Source organism: Protomyctophum bolini, assembly GCF_963924005.1.
Source record: "Protomyctophum bolini genome assembly, chromosome: 10".
NCBI classification, from domain to species: domain Eukaryota; kingdom Metazoa; phylum Chordata; class Actinopteri; order Myctophiformes; family Myctophidae; genus Protomyctophum; species Protomyctophum bolini.
The window spans coordinates 10,623,896-10,646,229 of NC_137871.1; the positions used below are offsets into that span (position 1 = coordinate 10,623,896).

General features: G+C 44.8%; 1 protein-coding gene across 1 annotated transcript in view; it reads right to left on the reverse strand.

Annotated features, from left to right (window-relative positions):
• The window catches only part of gpc3 (glypican 3), a gene marked incomplete at its 5' end in the record, with an annotated part of 154,228 nt that overhangs the window by 49,438 nt on the left and 82,456 nt on the right, over positions 1-22,334 (reverse strand). The window contains 3 exons of the mRNA XM_080773341.1: positions 1,771-1,885; positions 13,458-13,583; positions 16,734-16,942. Coding sequence (XP_080629467.1) covers positions 1,771-1,885; positions 13,458-13,583; positions 16,734-16,942 — 450 coding nt within the window. The remainder of the gene's footprint in view (positions 1-1,770; positions 1,886-13,457; positions 13,584-16,733; positions 16,943-22,334) is intronic.

Below are 22,334 nucleotides of genomic sequence, written 5' to 3' on the forward strand. Positions count from 1 at the left end.
AAAAATGTATCTGCAAAGGAACCGTTTCCCTATGAACATCATGCAAAGTATTTTTCCCACCGCATTTCTGGCACGTCTTATTATTCCTGCCTTATTAGAGCACTGCACATGTCACATTTGTCAGGATACTAGAAACGTCTAGACTTTCAGTGAATCACCTATGAGAGGGACGGGGAGGTATGATGTGGTCATGCAATCATATACCGTACATGCATTACTGTACATCTTCTGCTTTGCAAGAGGACTATACATGTTCATGATGTTAGCAACTGCTCTCTATACAACATCCTGTGTGTGTGTGTGTGTGTGTGTGTGTGTGTGTGTGTGTGTGTGTGCGTGCGTACGTGCGTGCGTGCGGTCGTGCGCGTGTGTGTGTGTGTGTGTGTGCACTCGTGCGTGCGCATGTGTGTGTGAGAGAGAGAGAGAAAAATAGACATTGTCAGGACAATTTTCCTCACAAGAGAAATGGTTGTTTTTATGGTTTAAAATAGATTTGTGGAGTTGGGGCGGCTATAGGGTTAGGCTTAGTCATTTAGAGTTTAGGTTTAAGAGTGGGGGTTAAGAGTTATGCCTGGTCTATCCTCAGTTGCACCCACAGTCTATGGGTGCACCCCAGTGTCACGCACTGAAAATAGCAGATGTGCAAGCTCTTTGGGGTTAGTACTAAAAAAATGAGTGCATGTGTGCATGCGTGTGTGTGTGTGTGAGAGAGAGAGAGAGAGAGAGAGAGAGACAACGACAGCTACATGGTTTCCCCTGCTGAAACTGCTACCTCTACGATTGGGATAAGACGTCGAAGTTGCCAGGCCAGCAGCATGCAAGGCACTGACGCACATACAGAACATAGAGAAGGATATAAGCTCTCTCACGGAAACACAAACATGATATGATATGTTTTTCACCATGAGAGCCTATTGACTGTGGGCCTCAACCACTTATACCTGTAAACCCTATACTCAGGAACGATTCAAGTCGGGACTGCAGGCCCTACCCAGTGCATTTAACCCTTTCATACAGTACCTGTTGTACGCATTGTCAGAGTACCTGTTCTGTTCTACCCTGACTGTGACTGTACCCTGACCCCTTTTATGCCCAATATGGAGATCCAATCCATTCACTTTAACTGCCAATTCCGAGTGACTCAACGACGGGTCGGCAGTGCCTCGTGTCTGTAACGATGAGCGTGCCGAGGTTGAAGTCGAGCGGTCGGAACGGTTCTCAACACACCTGTGCGTCAACAACAACAGCTACGCAGAGATTTCACGTTTTATTATATAGTAGGTTATACTTAGTTGACCGGGGGGTCCACCAGGGCTTTATGCTATAAGTCTGCTATAGTATTTCCCTCTAGGGTTCATTTGGTTAAAAAGAAAAAAAAGTTTACTCTTTGCCTTTTTACGTAAGGGTTGGCCTGTAGTGATAAAGTAGCCTAAACTATATGATGGTATGTTCAATGTAAACAACATAAGCCTCTGTTGTTTTGTACTGTAAACATATTTCTGTTCCATATTATGGAAGATAATTGGAACATAAGTGTGTGTGTGTGTGTGTGTGTGTGTGTGTGTGTGTGTGTGTGTGTGCTTGTGTTGTGTGTTGGCTGGGTGCCGTGTCATTAGTCAGAAGGTTTATTGTTCCGAAATTACTATCCCTATCTCTAACCCTAACCTAAACCTAACCGCAAGCACGGGAGCAGTGCATGTTCAGACTAACGGGACTTCGGTTCCCGTTAGTAAATGCATTCAATCATGAGTGTACACTACTACTACACACCTGGTTGATGTGTTTGAGTTTGTCGATGATCTGACCGATGACGGGGTCCAGGGCCTTGTTGTTTCTGGACTCGGAGCCGTGAGTGTGAGCCCGCTTCAGAGCCGGACCAGGGAACCTGACGCACGAGACAAAACACAGCACAACACAACGTTTATTTTCATTCTGAACCAGATCGACAAGGTGATCCGCACTATAGGCTTTAACCCATTTCGAGTCTTCTACATCCTGACAGTTTTCTGAAAACTGTTTCCATGTCAGTGGTTCTTCGATCTTTCAAAAATAGCAGACCCACAAGCTTGTAGCGCGCCACTCGGTGGCGCGCTATGAGCTTGTAGATCTGCTATTTTTCAATAGCTAAAGCATAACATAATGCTAACACCAAAAGGGGTTCCCTCGCCCAAAATGGATTAAAGGCAGATCGACGCATAATTTTAAATGCTGTGATTTAAATTAAAATTGTGATGAACAGGAGCAGAAGAAGTCCATCCACCATTTGCTTTTTTAACCAGTTATCCAGAACTTTTCTCCTTTTAAGTAACTGATGTTGTTGTCTAGATATGTATGTAAATAAATTAAGTTGTCCATTATATACAGTTCTTTATAAAGAATTATAGAGCCCAAACATTTGGGGTTTAATGTAGGGGAAAAAAACTAAATTATGTTTTATTGCCACCTAGTGTTGATTATATGAATAACTGATGTATATTCTGGTCAAGCAAGCCACAAATATTATACTTTATTTACTTAATGCAGATTATAAACAACCTTAACCTCACTGTAGACTAGGTTACAGTACGTCTAATTATAAATATACTTTGATATAGTAATTGTTTATAATTTGAATGTGTACAATATAGCATTGTAGTTCGGTGAAGCTGAATGCATATCCATGTATAGATGAAATGTATACAATCATTAATAAACCACTTAAACGTGGACAGTCCCCAGTGCTCCCCACCACTCTATAGTTGGTCCGTGTTGTGAGCTTGCAGATCTGTTCTTTCTTTGCCGAATGTTTGTCCAAGAATAGGTAAAAATCACTCTCAAAAGCACTCTCTCTCTCTCTCTCTCTGTTTCTGGCACACCAGCGCCCCTACTGGTACTAATAGTCACACTGGTGCTCATTAACCAACACATAGGCACATAGGTGAACCAACACATAGGTAGGTGAACACGGACATTGCTGTTCCTCGGAGTGGTTGCGCCACTCAAAAGAAATGCACCAGGTATTTAGCACATGCTCATATCCACAGAAACGTACACATTGCAAGGTCCTGGTATCAGCGTGAACCCACAGCCAACAACAGGGTCAGTACAGGCCGAGTACACAAGCGCTAAAGTAAATAAACGGTCATGTGCTACAAAAAGTAACCACGAGGTAGTAGGCAAAAGCAGACATCAAACCTATCTATCCCTTTTTTATTATACTACCATATTACTACACCTGTTGTAGTTTTTACGGCTGTCATTATCGTTGTCACTATTGTTCATTGCTGTTGCTTGCATCTCCCTTTCTGTCTACACTGTGTAGACTCTACAGTATCTATTCCCCCCCCCCCTGACGCGGTCGATATCTCTGTCTCTCACACACAATGCACACATTTTAGGGTTTTTAGACACTCTCGTTTTTTGCCAAATGGCTGAAAACAAAACATGTGTTAAATCTGTTGCTAGGTGCTACTTGAAAAATTGGGTAGGCTGCAAAGTTGCTAAATCCAGCTACAAAATTGCTACATGTAAGTTTGTCGACACTGCCTGGTTACTTAAGTTGTGCCTGAGGTTTTCTTTTTCCCGTTAAGGGGAATTATTCCTTGCCACTGTTGCAGAAAACGGCTTGCTCAGGGTGAGGGGGCAAGGTTGGTACTGACATTGGGGCTCAGGGTGAGGGGGCAAGGTTGGTACTGACATTAAAACTGCTTGCTCAGGGTGAGGGGGCAACGTTGGTACTGACATTGGGGCTCAGGGTGAGGGGGCAAGGTTGGTACTGACATTAAAACTGCTTGCTCAGGGTGAGGGGGAAAGGTTGGTACTGACATTAAAACTGCTTGCTCAGGGTGAGGGGGCAAGGTTGGTACTGACATTAAAACTGCTTGCTCAGGGTGAGGGGGCAAGGTTGGTACTGACATTAAAACTGCTTGCTCAGGGTGAGGGGGCAAGGTTGGTACTGACATTAAAACTGCTTGCTCAGGGTGAGGGGGCAAGGTTGGTACTGACATTAAAACTGCTTGCTCAGGGTGAGGGGGCAAGGTTGGTACTGACATTAAAACTGCTTGCTCAGGGTGAGGGGGCAAGGTTGGTACTGACATTAAAACTGCTTGCTCAGGGTGAGGGGGCAAGGTTGGTACTGACATTAAAACTGCTTGCTCAGGGTGAGGGGGCAAGGTTGGTACTGACATTAAAACTGCTTGCTCAGGGTGAGGGGGCAACGTTGGTACTGACATTAAAACTGCTTGCTCAGGGTGAGGGGACAAGGTTGGTACTGACATTAAAACTGCTTGCTCAGGGTGAGGGGGAAAGGTTGGTACTGACATTAAAACTGCTTGCTCAGGGTGAGGGGACAAGGTTGGCACTGACATTAAAACTGCTTGCTCAGGGTGAGGGGGCAACGTTGGCACTGACATTGGGTCCCTGCTCTGTATACTTGTCTTGAGACAACTTGTTGTGATTCATCACTATAATAATGTTAAATTAAATAGAAATGAATCTCAATAACATACGGTAAGCCTACTATAACATATTGTGCAACTTGTGACAACACATGCGACCTTGATTAACTACTGGTAACTTGACTAATTAATAGGTTTTTAAAATCTGTCTAATGAAATCAATCAATCAGTCTTTGCTATGGAATTTTAGACTTTTATTAAATTAGTAGCCTACTGTATATTATTTGTATTCGTTTTTCATGGGTCCTGAAGGCTCAAGGTGTTCCAGACAGACACTACAGTGTGTTAGGAGAGGTGGTTAGGAGACGTTTAAGTGAAGGAGGCATAATGAGCATTAACCCATTTTGATCGGGAACCCGTTTTGGTGTCAGAGCGACTGACATAGAAGACATGTTTTTAGAATCTGATCTCAGGTCAGAATGGAAAACTGTCAGGATGTAGAAGACATTTTTAGAATCTGATCTCAGGTCAGAATGGGTTAAAGACACGTCGAAACACGTCCCTCCGTCTATCATCATGTCCTTGCCTGGCGTGTCTTCCACCTTTATTCCCCCCAAAAAAAAAAACCTTCTATAGACCCTGAAAAGAACATAATAGTTTGCTTTGCGGTTCAAAAATAAAAAAAGGTTCCATAATATACAGGGACATTTTATACGGTTCTTTAAAAAAAAGAATCCATATCCTCTTTTATATTTATTTCGTACAACGAAACGACCCCCGTTTTTGAAAGTCTGTTTTGATAGGCGGTGAGTCGAGAATTGTAAAAGTGTCCGTGCGGTTTGGGAGGATATATTCCTTCAGGAGCAGTTCCATGGTGATGTCTTACAGGCCTGCTGTACTTTGGGTCTGCTCTGCTCCTGCACGCCATGAGTGTACAGGTGTGTTTACACAGCTGAAGAAGCGGAGCTTGATTTGGGGGTGGTGGGGGGGGGGGGGGCCCTACTGTACCCTACTGTACGTCACTGGTTCTCAATGTCGGGATCCGGGGGACCACCAAGGGGTCTTAAGCCATTCTGACCTGAGATCAGATTCATACGAGGTTTCCGCACTGGACACACACTGGTCCGATTAACCCATTCGTGAACGTCAGCAACACAATGTCAGCCGTTTTTAACGACATAAACAGCTGGGGCATGCAATCCCAATTTGCATCGTTCCCGTACTCACATCGTTCCCCAGTAGGCTGGTGCCCGTTTATAAATAAACCATTGATTAGAAATATCTAACATAATTAGTACCTGCCGAGCAATCTTCGTTCCTACTCTCACCTATGGTCATGAAGTGTGGGTCATGACCGAAAGAATAAGGTCGCGAATACAAGCGGCCGAAATGAGTTTTCTTCGACGGGTGTCTGGCGCCTCCCTTAGAGATAGGGTGAGAAGTTCGGTCACACGAGAGAGACACGTCCGACTGGGAGGAGACCCCCGGGGGAAGACCAAGGCGCAGTTTGAGGAAACACATCGACTCACTGGCCTTGGAACGTCTCCTGGAATCCCCCAGGAGGAAGTCACTAATGTTGCTCTGGAGAGGGAAATCTGGAGCACTCTGGTGGAGCTGTTGCCCCCCGCGACCCGACTACGGATAAGCGGTTGAAGATGGATGGATGGATTGGATAATTAGTACCGTGGTAGCAAAATAGTTTTTCAGTGATCGAACGTGGTTGTACAACATCCATCAGGAGTCAGTCTAAATGTCATCTTGTAGCCAATGTTGGTCACTGTGGGAAGTTATAGGATTCGCTGGGTAAAAGGTTAGTTATATATTAGAGAGAAAAGGCCACGGGAGAAAAAAATAAAAGTGTCTCATCTACGTAGTTCTTGCCCTTTTGACAACGGATACAAAGTACAGCACCTTTTCTTATTTCGGGGCTATGACTGCAACCGCAGTCATTCTGAACACCCTTCAACATCATGTCTTCATCCTTCAGCCTCCACTCCTCCATGGGATGACTTTTCATTAAAGCCCCCCACATCTCCACGGTTATTCATCCTCCTTATTAGACCGCCGTGATCTCATACCTAACCCCCCCCGTTAATGGTCACATTAATAATGGAGGGATGTGTGTTCCATTAAGCAGACGGAAGGGGAGGAAATACGGGGGCCGGCCGGCCGGCCGGCCGGGATGGAGGACGGACGGGAAACCCGAAAAGGTCCTGAAGATAAGCGAGGCGAGCTGGGCTCGTGTGTTTCGCAGCTATAGCGTGTTGTTGGGCTTGAATTCTTTAAAGGTCATTTTTAAGGCATGCGGTTCTGCATTATCGGACCGTATAACGCCAGAGAGAGAGAGAGAGAGAGAGAGAGAGATCACATCAACACAGGTCACAGATCTCATGATGCTTAACTGTCTGAGTCTCGGCATCATTATTACTATTAGGTGTTATCAGTTTCATCTGATCTTTTACCTGACGTTTCATTTCGCTCTCACGCAGTGACTGTTGTGACGGCCCCTGTATGTATTGTACTATACTAGGGTGTATATAGTATATTGTGGTATGTTGTATTAGGTAACCTCGCCTCACCAGGCTTTCCACCGCCTCGGAGGAAAGCCTGGTCTCCGTTTCAAAAGTCCGTATGATCCCGCCTGGGGCCGGATGATGTGGTTACGTCATGTTGTAGTATTGTTTTGTAGTCGCCAGACAAGATGAACAGGCGGCGACAACTTCCTTTTCCCTCTCAATAAAATCTCTCGCTTACGAGAGCTTTTAATCAAACAGGAAGCAACAAACAGCTTCCTTTTTGTTGTAGGCAAACCATTGCCTACAACATGACGTAAGCATATCATCCGGCTCCAGCCCGGATCATATACCGAAATGAAATGGATTAGGTGGTCTGGTGTAGCTTTATATTGTTATTCACTTTGGTTAGTTTGCTTTGCTATTCCTATATTCCCTTTCTCCTTGTGTTGCAGTGGATTGGGAAGCAGTAGAGCTGTGATGATCAATTAGCCAAGGGCCCTGTATAAGCCTGCCTCCCCAGTCCCTTCCTCAGCTCTGTTGTATTCAGTTCTCCTTTCCCACCATGCACCTTTTTTCAGCATTTGGGTTAATACATACAACATGCACACACATCTCTCTCATGCACACACGCACTACACTAATGATTACTGATTTCCACACCTCATCTGTGAATTCGACCTTGATTTGGGTATATGATTATTTGGTTTACGACGCCAACAAGTCCCGCCAAAATTTGTCTACGAAATAATCAACTGTAGACTTAGTTGACTAAAATCTTTATTTAGACTAAAATATGACTAAAACTAAATGAAAACTAAATGAAATTGCATTCAAAAGACTATGACTAATACTAAATGATTCTCAACACTGGTGGGCCGTGAGGATTGAGGAAAGTGTGGGCCTCTAAATAATTTGCAAAACAATACGATTTTAATGATACTTTAACATTAATATTACAAACTAACAATGAAAAACAATGTCATGGTGTATTTTTCTTTTAAAACAGTAAAAGAAATTGAGTTTTAATTGTGATACCAATAAAATGGAACTTAAAGTATACTATGTTAGTTCCAATTGATACAAGACAATCTCAGATCATTAACCCATTTTGGGCGGAAACCCCTTTTGGTGTAAGCGTTACGTTATGCTTTAGCTATTGAAAAATAGCAGACCTACAAGCTCATAGCGCGCCACCGAGTGGCGCGCTACGAGCTTGTAGGTCTGCTATTTTTGAAAAATCGACTGACATAGAAACATAGCTTTTTCAGAAAACTGTCAGGATGTAGAAGACATTTTTAGAATCTGATCTCAGGTCAGAATGGGTTAAAATAAACATGCTCTCAAAAAGAATGCGGTCCACCCATCTGACCAGTGACCACTTAACGTGCTCCGATGGGTGGGGCGCAAAAAAAACTTTCAAGGTTTGCAATTGGTCACTGATCCAGAAAAAGGTTGATGGGCGTATTACTCTGACGAGTTGCAGACCCAGACCAACATGTAAACCCCAGGGTCCCAGTCAGAGATGCACTTTGCATATCAAACTGGGGGCCTGGAAAACGTTGAATTAAGGGTCAGTGGTGATGGTCAGCATGGGTAGTGTAGTCCGTGACAGCCATCGTTATGTTCTGACCAGCACTGAACCCTGACAGTGACTGTGCTGTGTTCAGCCTGCCATGTCACTGAGGGAAGAAAAGAAAAAAACCCCGAAAAGACAACGCATGATATCAAGATAGGAAAGGAGATACAAAAGTTTTGAGCTGACATGGTTGTCAAGAAGGGGTATCTCTGAATAACAAAGAATAGGACCTGCACACTGTCTGTCAGACAAAAGAAAAAGTTCTCTGGGCAAACAAAGTTTCTGACAGTGTGCAGGTCCAATTCTTTGTTATTCAGAGATACCCTTTTTGATTATAATATGCACTTTGTGTGAGGTGTGCAGCGGCCTTTTTCCCAGAAGATGACAAAGTGTGACATTTTGTCGTCAGTGTTGCTCCTCTGACATCGCTGAGGCCTTCTCATCGAGCCTCCAGGTGGGACGGCGGACACAGGAGCCATATTTAGCCGTGAGGCCCGTGACTCTGAGCAACGCTTCTCAAGTGCCAGTCAGACGCTGTCTCTTCCCTGTCCCCGCACCCGCCGCCCTGTCCCCGCCCAAACGTATCTGGACTAGACAATAGCCCCAATGAGTATCACGTTCATGGTCTCTCTGGAGAAAGCTCCTATCTGGGAGGATAATGGAAGAGGATCCTGAACAAAATCACAGAGTGAAAACGTATAGCCGGAGGAATACGCGGCCGTAGCGCCACCGCAGCTGACACGGACAATTACACCGTAATCTCCCCTCCCCTCCCCCGTCCACTCCCCCGCCTCGATATCACACCGTTTGGCCAGGCGTGTAATAATAATCACCCCCTCCGTCCTCCGTCCGGCGGCTCCGCGTTTCAGACGCCCCGGAGGAGGCTATATATACACTATATGTAACATTATTTTGTGAATTAACTGTTATTTTTTACCAATATTGTATGGTAGATAATGAGTATTTGAATGCCATATAACCAAAACATTATGCTGTGGTTGTTATTTTGGTCTCCCTGCTCTCCTACTGAGACATTTAGGTCATGTGGTCTGCTAGGACCGCTATTAGTTGACAAGAGGTATACGGCCTAAACGTCCAAATTCAATATCTCCCCTGAGCAGGTATGCTTCCTATTATTACTGCTCTATTAGATCCGTGGTACATTTGTCAGCACGTGCATGAGGGACCCGGCCCGGGTTCAAATCCCTGGCGAGTGCAGCTTTTTAAAATATGCCTTATGTCTAGTAACCTGTGGCCTAGACCTCTGAGTCAGTCTGACCCATAGACTGTTACGTTTGCATGTTCTTGTCAGACAGAGAGGTTTATGAATTAATTGTATTATTGTAGTGAGACCAGGGTCCATGACGCTTGCCCGTTTTTCCTCCCGGAGTTTCCCCCAGTGAGGGGTGGGAGGGACTGGGAAGGAGCGGGCGGGCGGGCGCAGTCAGCGCACACAGATAAGGCAGACGGCCGTGTAGTTGAAGTACAAAGGACGTGCGCTTATGAGAAACAACTAAAACGCGGCACGGTGCCACAGTCCATAGTGCCGTCACAGCTATAGAAGGTCCTGGGTTCGATTCCCACTGGGAACGCTGTGGCCGCGTTCCCTCCTCCGCGCCATAAGTGTCGATACCCCGAAGGCAGGGTTGGCGAAAGGGCCTTTCTGTGTGGAGTTTGCATGTTCTCCCCGTGTCCCCTATAGGGTAGGTATACCCTCACAAAAAAAACATGCAGTATACCTGGTCTCTAAACTACCACCCTGTGGCCAGCCGGGGCGCCTGATGGAAAGGAAAAAGGAACTGGTCGGAATAACGTGTGGGTGAAAGTCAAGAATGGGTTGCAAAATCGTGGGATATACATTTCTCTATTTTCTATTCATATGCTTCTTGTGGCGATATTGGCTCAGGTGGTGGGAGAGTGGGTTCCCGGACCATTCCCCCTGGATCTCTCCCCCTGGGTTGGTGTAAAAATGTCCTTGATCAAGTCACTGAACCACTAACTGCTCCCAGTGAGCGGGTTTGGTGCCTTGCAAGGTTTCGTCCACTGTCTGGTGTGTGAATGAGTTGAATGGGTTAATGTAATGTATACACATTGTAAAGCACTTTGGTAAAGGCACTTATACAATGCACCGTTTAACAATGATCACGCGGCCGAGCAAAAATATATCTTTAGAGTCACGTATCTACGCACAAGATGTAACAATGTAACAACAAAGACTACCTTGAACCTTGGAAGAATTCAACTTCCTTACCTAGACCTGTGTCTCATCAACTCATCTATGAGTTATGAGTTCTTTGCTTAAGCCTGCAGTGCACATTTAATAACAAGGCTAAACAAGTTGAATGGAATTGAGCTAAAGTAAGCCGAACTTAAATTGGGGTCGGACGAGGTTGAGTGGGGGGGGGGGGGGGGGGGGGGGGGGGGGGGGTGGGAGCCAAAGGAACCGGAGGTTGAGGTGAAATATTGTGAAAACCAAATTGGGTCCTGTGGTGTGCGGCGAGACGACAGAGAGGTGGGTTGGGGGGGGGGGAGGCGATCGAAGTGGCAATTAAGTGAAGGGGAAGCGGGCGACGGAGAGACTGACATTTAATAATATCCCACAGAGCCAAAGTCAAGATTTACACTCAGTGGGCGAGAGAGCGACCTCGCGGCAATGCCCATCGCTTTTCCCCAACGCAAACGTACCCTTCAGCTCACCTCGTCGGCTCCATCTCCCCCGCCGGCTGAGACCTTATCTACGGTACGTGCAGCGCAAATACAATTTATAAAATATAGAGCAGTCATATGTTTTATTGTTATGTCAGACACGATGTACATCAGCAGAGCGGAGCTGCTGGGAGGCTCTCAGTGTGGTGGAAGACGTTAATCAGACAAGAGTTTGTGCGTACATTAATGTAGCAATACCACAATGTAGAAATACTATGTTAGAAAAGAAGTCTCAGTCTCAGTACAAAAGTGTTGGCATCCAAATACACTTACAGTACCAAAGTAAAAGTGCTTATTGTGAATGGACTAGAACGAAACATATGGTCAAACTTTTTCAAAAAATAGCAGCAACATTGTGACTGTATAGATAGATCAACTATTTTCCGAATAGACGAAGTAGGAAATAGTCAGAAATGGGGCTGTGAATGGTGATTTATAATCATTTAAATCCGTAACGTAACTAAAAGAGCACTTTGTCTGCAATTTGCAACTGCACAAGTCTTCTAAAACGGTTAGTCCCAAACCTTGATTCCGATTCTAATCTAGCTACTACACCTAAAATCAGTTCATATTATTTCTCTCCACATTGATCCAGTGTGTATCTGTACCTGAACTCGCTACCAAACCCTGGCCATGCAGGGCTTCTTAGCAATGTTTCGGTCGCTTTGCTAAGTAGCTGCACGTGAAGTTCACAGACTAAATGTAGCTAAATGTGTCTTTAATTTTTTTTTTATTGAATATCTTAGTTACCATGAGATTGACCTAACAATTAAGTGTTGTTTCTCTATGCGTTTGTTTGGGAAAATGAAAGTCTTACTCTTAACACAGCCTTGGCTATATGTAACTGGTGTCTGGTGTGCAAGAGGAAGTGGCTCTTCCTGGTGGCCGAGAAGTGGAGGAACCACTTTCTTTCTTTTATCCCACGATTTTGTAACCCATTTTTCACCCCTGTGTCAATCATCTAATGTGATCCTGGGCTCTACACACCCTCCGCCAACCTAGTCCACATAATATGGGGGACAAGGGGAGAGCAACGGACTTGAACTCATGCTTCCTTCTTGCCTGAGTGTCCAAGTTGCTCCTTTACACCTGACAGGGGGGAGTTTCCCTGGTTGGACGTAGCGCGTGGAAGGAACACGTTATTCCAACCAGTTCCTTTCCCCTCCATCAGGCGCCCCGGCTGGCCAGGGGGAGGCAGTTTAGAGACCAGGATTACTGCATGTTTTTTGTGAGGGTATACCTACCCTAGGGGACACGGGGAGAACATGCAAACTTGTCTGTCTGTCTGTCTGTCTGTCTATCAGTCCCTCCTGGTCCAAACAACATCACTGACCACTTTCTTTATGCCGAGGAAGGCTTTGACACCGAAACGTCATTAATTAAAAAGAAACGGAAGGTATTCTTTTCCTCCCTGAGCTCCCTCGCTCTGTTTCTCTCTCTCATTGACTGTTCCTCTCCACTCCCTCGAGTTGGTGCTGCTATCTATCATGACGTGCATGGATGCACACACACACACACACACACGCCGAGAGTCACGCATTATGCATATACAGTTAAATGTTCCATTTTCGTGCGACCTGCTAAGTACAGTATACTGTAGGTGTGTATAGACACTGTGGATTGTTAGAAGCCAATGGGTGAGCTACTTTAACTTCAGTGGGTGGGCTATCAAATTAATGTACAGTAGGCCTAATGTAAATTTGGCCCGCAACGACCGCCGCATGTGTCCTGCAGGCGCTAGTAATTTCTCAAGGGTGATACGGCGAGGAGGCACTCGCAGGAACGGCACCTATACTGTACGGTTGTAGTACCGTATATACCTCTGTACTTTTAACCCATTCCGACCTGAGATCAGATTCTAAAAATGTCTTCTACATCCTGACAGTTTTCCATTCTGACCTGAGATCAGATTCTAAAAAAAATTCTTCTATGTCAGTCACTCTTCGATTCTTCAAAAATGGCTAGCTAAAGCATAACATAATGCTAACACCAAAATGGGTTAAGTATTGAATCAATCAAAAATAACTAGTAACATTTTCTAATACTTAGTATAGTAGAGTATTCAAAAGTAAAACACCACCATGCCTCTGAGATACAGTGTAAGTAGTATAAAAGTACTGACATTTTTACATACAGTACTGTACCTCAGAATTGTACTAATTACAGTACTTGAGTAAATGTAGTTACTTTTATCTGGCTCTTTCAGTGCAGTTGAAGGTTTACAGCCAGGTCCTCGGATGGCAGTGAATCCTGTGTGATAATATAAATCAATGCCTTATTTACCTGTCTGTCATTTCCTGTCCGTTCCAGCAGAGGGAGTGGTTGGCCGCCTCGGGCTCTCGGCTGCACAGCGCCTCCCCAAGGCCGCTGTAGAAGGAGCTGTAGCCCTGCAGGCTGGATATAAACTCCCTGAGGGAGAGATTAGAGACAGACAGACGGACAGAGACACAAAGAGAGAGACAGACAGACAGAGAGAGAGAGAGAGAGAGTGTGCATGAAGGATTGGTATGAGAAGGAGAGAGAGAGAGAGAGAGAGAGTGCATGAAGGATTGGTATGAGAAGGAGAGAGAGAGAGAGAGAGAGAGAGAGAGAGAGAAGGAAAGAGTGAAGGAGAGAAAAGAGAGTTTAATTATGGTAATCTAGGCGAACCGAGAAAAGTGTAGACGGACAAATTGTTTTACAAAGAGAGGGGCGTGTGTGTGTGTGTGTGTGTGTGTGTGCGTGCGCGTGCGCGTGCAGAAACCCAGAGAGACAATGAAAGGAGCTTCATACAGTAACGGGGGCCAGTGCCTGAGCCAGAGGATGAGAGCATCTATTCTGGAGGATGTAACTGTAACTGAACATCTGTGTGTGTTCCATTGGTTCTTCTAACTTTAACGTTGTTCATTAGAAACCTACATTGCCGCACGGGGGGTGCCGATAGGATAGCTGAGTGGTTAATGTGCCTGCTACGTACGGGCTTCAATGCCTGCCTCATTCATAGCCAGTCCCCGGTTCGATTCATTATGCCAACGAATTCCTCCCACTGCTGTTGTACCCCACTAGCCCACCTGTCGGCGAGCACCCAGATCCTCCTCCTCCCGTTCCACACCCCACTGACACTGACTGGACGCCTGGACGGTGCGTCCAGCATGGCGTACACGCCCATAGGCGTACGTGCAGTGACTAATAGGGACCTTTTCCCCAACTCAACTTCCCTCCCCCGAACACAGCCAATTATGTTCGTACTGACGCTCGGCAAGCCGGGATGTACCACAGTGGATTCAGAACCCCTAAACTCTTAGTGGCGGTGCGCAGGTACTTTAGCTCTATACTACGCCACCCAAGCATTTTGAGGCAAATTTATTTCACTCAATCGCAACATGGTGGTATAATTCATATTTACTGCTTGCGGACATACAAGTAGCCTAGTAAGCCTACCTGCATTTCATCGATGCAGACATGTACTAAAATGGTAAGTATTAAATGTTTATAGTTGTGAAACGGTCTGCCTTGAATCCATATTGCCGTGGGCTTAATCAGTGGCATATCAAAGTCAGACAACTGCCAAGATGTAAATTGGTATGGTACATTTAAAAGTTGATGCTGCAAATTGAAGTTAATTGTTTTCTTTTCATTGTAACCTCAGAGCACACCAGTGACACATACACTGTTAAAAAGACAACATTTTTAACCAGAAAATCCTTGTGCCGTGAAGCAAGGACCCAGGTCATCTGGCCTGGCAAAAAGCCTAAAGTAAAGCAATCGGTCACGTCTACATGCATGCAGTTTTAACATAATTCAGCACTACTGTAAGCGTTTCAAGTTTCAATTCTTGTCCCTTCACTCACTTTGTGGGAGTCAGTATATGGCCCTCTGGAAGAAATGCTGTCCACCCATGACTTATAACTTAAAGGACAACTTTAGTTTTTTTCAACTAAGGTTCATGTTTTAGGTTGTTATTAGAGAAATTTAAAGGTGAGTGTTCATTTTCTTTAATTTGCTGCCTGCTTTTGTTTTTGGGATTTTAGCAGTTTTTGTCAGGGGGGTGGGGGCATTCGAGCATGGGGCTAAATATGTGTTTTTTTTACAAAATATTACGGCAATTTATTTTTTTATTATTTACTATAGTCCTAATAAACCCCAAGAAATTACATCTGACCACAAAAGATCACAGGATCTATTGAATATGACAAACTGACATATTGAGCCTATACACACAGTATAAGCCTTCCTCCAGTAGGTAGATCACATTCAGTAGATCCTGTGATCTTCTGTGGCCAGATGTAATTTCCTGGGGTTTATTAGGACTATAGTAAATAATATAAAAATAAATCACCATAACATTTTGTAAAGAAATACATATTTAGCCCCATGCTCGAATGCCCCCGCCCCCCTGTGAAAAAGAGCTAAAATCCCTAAAACGAAAGAAAGCAGCAAATGAAAAATAATTAACACTCATCTTTTACTTTCTCTAATAACAACCTAAAACATGAACCTTGGTTTAAAAAAACTAAAGTTGTCCTTTAAGGTTAATTTGTTTTACAGTCGATAGTCTAACAGTTGAACTCGCACTGCAAATATGGAGTGGATGTTCTATGACCACATGCATTCTTGAGAAAAGAGCTGATGAAAAAGGGATTCATGAAGGAAATGGTGCGTGTCCCACTGTCCCAGCTACCAGCTGTATCACATTGCCAAATTGGACGTGCATGCCTGTTCATGTTGATGTGCATTATGCAGATGAGATGCCCTGACAACACTATATATGAATCTTTGATTGATTCTTTATTTAAGTGTCATGCTTCCGAAGAAGCCGAGCCCATATGGACTTACAGGAGACTTTTAACAGTTTACATAAACAATGACAGTAAATGACAATAAACCGACATGACAGTTCGCAAACAATGATCAAGTCAATACTAAAGCAAAGCAAAGTAATACTATGTTTAACCAGGGTAACTCGACTAAGCTCAAGAACTTGTTTACAGCCAGGCCCTGCTCATAGAACATTTCATGGTAGGGATTCAATGCCTTGCTCAAGGGCACTTCAGCGGTGGTAATTTTAACATTCCGGTCCGGGGGTTACGAACTAGCGACCTTCCGATATCAAGACCGCTCCGCAAATCGTTCGGCCACCGCTGCCGTCCAAACTAACTAATACACCCAAAGTTCTTACATGGCAGATGCAATAGTGCAAATGATCCATGGTGACCAGACCCAAGAAGAGAAACCTTTTCAAGCTCTGAAATAGTTTTATGTCTTCAAGGTATAGTACTTTATTGTTACATCTTGTGTACAGGTACATAATCATAACACCCCTGTCAGGTGAAATGAAGCGGCTTGGACTCCTCATGCATGGGAGGAAACATGAGGTCAGTCCATTGCTCTCCGCAGGTTGTCAGAGGGAATGTAGCGCCCAGGATTACACTTTGACTACAAACTTTACACTGGGTGAAAAAAATGTTTCAAGAAAAAAATATATAGCACATTATTTATCTATATTATTTATATTAAATAGAAATATTTTAAGTTTTTTCCCCAGCGAATTCTCAGTAGTTGATCACGTTTCCTGCTCACCTGCGGAGGCCGACCAACGTCTCATCAGGATCCATGTTGGGGGCTGGCTGGGGGATGCGGGCCCCGGGCTGCAGGGGGCTACGGACCCCAGGGACGACAGGAGCGGGCCCGGGGCTACGGACCCCCCCGGGGACACCAGGAGCCTGGTCAGGAACAGAAATGACGGAGCGAGAGACACGCTGAGGAGTTTGACCACACATTCCATTCACCTGGAGAGAGAGAGAGAGAGAGAGAGAGACAGAGACAGTGAGCAAGTGCAAGATGGAGATGGGGAGAGTCCGATGGTTAGAGTCCAGGTGGTTACAGAGATAAGGATAGTATCCCTGAGTAATGTCTTCTTTTTTTTTACCCCGCACTTCCTGTTGTTAATGAACAGCTCCAACTTCCTGTTGTACTCAGTTAATGAACAGTCAGTCAACCGGGACACTCAGCCTGCAGTTCCTCTGCAATTATCATCCCTTTGCGTCTGTTTATTTTGGGAGGGATGGAGAGATTTGCATAACAAACAAGCCATTGTATCCTCTGCCAGCCATTTTGTGCCATCATCATGTCCCTATTTGTAATCATAAACCCTCCAAAAGCTCTAGCATGGAAATGAGGCTTCTCTCTGGCTCCTTCATGTGGATAAATGCCATTGTTGTCGGGGCGCGGGAGGACACTAATAAATAAAATAAACGCCATTGTTGTCGGGGCGCGGGAGGACACTAATAAATAAGAGGATCCCCGTCGCTGTCTCTCACAGATAATGGACCCTGGCCCCTTTCTTTTCAGGTGCAATAAAAATGCAAATGGATGTTAATGTTTAGCTTGTGGTTTAATGATTTGCCGGCGGTTTAATTTCCCCCGAGGGTTCTTGAACGAGGCTTAATTCTTGCCTTGTAATGTTAACGGCTAATTGTGCCCAGCTCCCCTTAAGTGTACCGCGGCTGAATACAGACGGGACAGCACAGACCAGAGACAGACATCTCTATCTAGTAGCCAGGGAGGGACCACACACACACACGCACACTGTCACACTTTGCCCTATAGTGTGGGTAGTGTTTGCCGAAAATATAAGTCACATGTAGGAAGAACAGCCAAACGTTGGAGAAAACTGTCGGACAGAGACCTTGGATGCAGAGAAGTCTGTTCTTTATCCTCCTTTTCACACCATCAAAACTCAACGAACGTATTTACACAGCAACTGGCAGGTTGGCCCCCTGGTCCTCACACCTCTGCAGTCCTGCTTTGACTGACTGGCAGTGGGAAGTCTCCCTACTTATATAGGCTAAGCCCCTCCCACGGACCATACCAACCCTAAATTGATTCCACAATTTCCCCAGTTACTCAATGTCCAGAGACACCACATTTCCTATACAGGTACACACATTTCAAGTGTTACATAATATTCCACACATTATCCACATAATATACACAATGATAAATCAGAGTGCTCTCAACAAACCCTCATACTGTTGGTATGTTCCCCACACCCCACAGCTGATAGTTGCTCGCTACAATGGAGTCAACCAATTATCAATCAAGCATCATCATCATCATCATCATCTCATTTACATACATAATAATTCACCCATTTGTGTCCCGACCCTCCTGTTACATTAGAAATAACTTAATACAGGTCGGACTCGTACAATAACTCCTCAGTGGCAGGGTGAACTGACACACACACACACACACACACACACACACACACACACACACACACACACACACACACACACACACACACACACACACACACACACACACACACACGCGCACACGCACACGCACGCAAGCCAGTGCACACAAACTCACCTACATACATTTTGTATTACTCTATATGCCATTTTTAACCATAAACCTAAAGTTAAAAAAAAAGACGATACAAACACTCACGAGATTAACGGCGTCCCGACTCCCGACGTCCCGGGGCCCTAATATACAATATACTATTTGGGGCCGATAAAATATCTCATTCAGGACGGTTTCTGTACTGAAAATGCGCATGTCGTCGTGCGCAACCAACGGACAGCGTGAGTCTAACAGCGCTGCATAAGACACATGACACAAGCGACACAGACTGACACGGGAGCGATCTGCACACAAATCCCCACACCAAACCGAGTATTATTTGTTAGTATAGCCCGCTGCATGTTACCGTATTTCTTTTGTATGCTGTGTCAGAGAGATTATTAGAGTACTGTAAACCTATACCCTAATAATAGTTTTATCTAATAGTTTAATCTTTTTTTTTTTACGTTATGCTTTAGCTATTGAAAAATAGCAGATCTACAAGCGCTTTGCGCTGTGGAGCTTTAGCCGATTTCAGTGTGCGACACCGGCACTCAATTCAATTCAATTCAAAGGGCTTTATTGGCATGAGAAAACATACGTTTACATTGCCAAAGCAGAAAGAACAATACAACAATACAGCAATACAATCAAAACAGAAATGATGTACATTTGAAGGTCAGAATCTTCAATAGATCAAATTCTATGTACCAAGGTCACTCAATGCAGGTATAGTGCAGGAATATACACAATGATTAGTCTTTAGGGTGGTTGTGTTCCATTTGATATCCTTCTCCTATCACAGCAACTCACAAATCTTGCTGCTGTGTTTGCACATTGTTGTACTTCGCCCAGCAGATATGGGAGTTTTTTGTCATTGGTCATGTTTTCAAAATCTCTGTGTGTGGTTGTGATCTGTGGGAAGTATCTCGCACTCAACTATGTCTGAATCAGTCAAAGCTCTGACCCTAAAACGCCTAAAACTAATACATCTCAATCCCGAACTGAATCTTTCCCTAAAGCCTATAACTCCCCAAATATCTTATAACATTATGGAAGAACCATTTCTCTTGTGAGGACCAGGAAAATCGTCCTCAGGTTAGAATGTGTATTTATCAAATATCCCACAAATATAGTAGAATACAAGTACACACATGCGCACGCACGCGTGTGTGAATGATTTGCTGCAATTACTCATGTGAACATAATGTACAGTACATGAGCGTATACCACGTATGGCTGTTCAATACAACCTCGTTAGCCAAGGGCAGAGAACCCCCTCCACGACCATCAGCGCACGCACGCACACACACACACACACACACACACACACACACACACACACACACTGAGTACAGGAGTAGAGCATGCAGAGAAGGAACGCACGCACGCACCGCACGCACACGCGCACACACACACACACACACACACACAGATATGAGATGCTGATAGTCACAGATGGCACGAATAATTCTGCGCCAAGCATTAGCTAATATCCAGCATCCCTGACCAACCCTTCCACAAATACAACCCTACTGACTGTCCACCCAGGGGAAATCAGTTCACACATACAGGGCGCGCACGCACGCACGCACGCACGCACGCATGCACAGTCGCACGCATGCAAGGACAACATGTACAGATCCCGGAGAACTGAACTGACACCACAATACATACACAAGTAATTTCTCTCTGCCAGACCTCTTTCTCTTTATTTTATTCTCTCTCTCGCTCTCTTCTCTCTGCCCCTCTCTCTCTCTCTCTCTCTCTCTCTCCCCCTTTGTGTGTGTCTCTCTCTCTCTCTCTCTCCTCTCCTTCTTCAACGTATTAATTCTCTCCTCTCCTCCTCAGCCCTGCCGTTCCCACAGGCTGCATGTGATTAATGTGATTGGAGGTTTTATTCCTGTAGAGTGTAGAGTTCCAGGGAGCCGTGTGGGGAACTACTGGTATAGGCTCGCGGGGCGCCACCGATTCCCTCCATGACATTGTTTCTGGACAACTGCATGGAGGAAGGCTCCTCATTAGTGGAGTATTAATATGAGCCCTGTCTGGACCAACACACCCGACAGGAGAGAGAGAGAGACCCTGGATGTCCATGCGCTTTCATCTGCTCGGAGCAGAACTCCTCGCTTAGGGATGACTTAGGGATCACCAAACGCACAGACATCGGTGCCCCCTCTCCTCCCAGTCCTGACACACACACACACACACACACACACACACACACACACACACACACACACACACACACACACACAAACACAAACACAGACACCTGTGTCTCGTATTCCATGCCCCGTTTTGTCTGTGCAAACACTCTGTAATGGTGATGTCAAAACAAATCAATATGAATGCACACATGGGTCACGGCTCCCTGCTGGTGTCCACAGTCATCGCGTTCTCTATAATAACAGCTATTGCTATTAATATGATAACGGAGAAGTATACACGACGCCGGCCTTCATCAGTGTCGCTCAACTTCAGCGACTTCAACTTCATTGCCAGAGCCATGAAGAGTTTCAACTCAAAGAAAAGAGTCACGCGGGTAAAGAATTTGAGAAAGGGCTCCACCGCAGAGTCTATATGGGTTCAAATACACCCCAGTGCATCCGGCCCTGCCGCGCGTCTACAATGAACACAATTGGCCCGTGTTCGGGGGAGGGGAAGATTTGTCACTGCAGCTACTCGCACGGACTGGGGCGACACCTGTCAGAGGGAGTGTTGGGACTATAGGGAGGAATAGGACGAAGGCTCTACCAGAGTAATCCAGTATAGGAGAGTGGTGACACACTTTGATCTCGCCGCAAAGCGGGTGCCTATGGGCGATAGTTCCAAACATTGCTCCTATGGCTGGAACCAGTGGCGGCCTTATAGATGTTTCAATCGTTTCAATTGAAACGGGCCTCGAGTCTCCAGGGGCCTCCCCCCCAAAAAAAAGAATATATATATATATATATATATATATATATATATATATATATATATATATATTATTCTTTTTTGGAAAAAAGAAATAGTAGTAGTAGTAGTATAGTGTGTTGTTTGGTTGTAATTGTTCCCACTTCCCAGTGTGTGCACTCACTGCACTAGCAGCGCTGACAGTTGCGATTGCATCATTGTATATAGCCAATTCCAGTTATACCTTAAAGTAAAACATGTGTTTAATCAAGCAAGCTGCTGTTGTGTATTTTCTACATGGCTGTGTATGTTCATGCTTTGAAGTCCGATAATACACACTGACACAAAAAAAAACAAAAAAAACAATGTCAAATATACCTAGTACATAAGGCGCATGGTCCAAATGGAAATAAAATGAACACAAAATATGCTCCTTCTTCCAGAAGAGCCATTTCAGCCGATTATAAGTAGAGAAAGAGTCACTAGTTTATTTTGCGTGTCTTAAGTACCGGGTCTTATTACTTAACTTAAGACCTGGAGGCGTGGTCAATGCCATTTGGCTATTCTGAGTGTCCAAAGAGCATTGACCACGCCTCCAGGTCTTAAGTTAAGTAATAAGACCTGGTACTTAGGACACGCAAAACGCAGACTGTCTCTTGTGTCGGTCAGACACATCACCTAGCAGAAGATATCAAATATGTGCTGTATACAGTACGTACGTATACATAAGTGAAAGTGCCAGTGGATCATAGTCACATACAGTAGATACATAACATGACACATTGAATGCCTGTCAGTGTGACAGGCTGTGTTCGCCATAGGATTGACGCGGACTCACGCACTTATTCAACATCACGATGAGGGTTGCCAGGTTGAAACGGCTTCACAATGTAGTGTGATGGCTTTTGATGCATATTTGGTATCACTTGA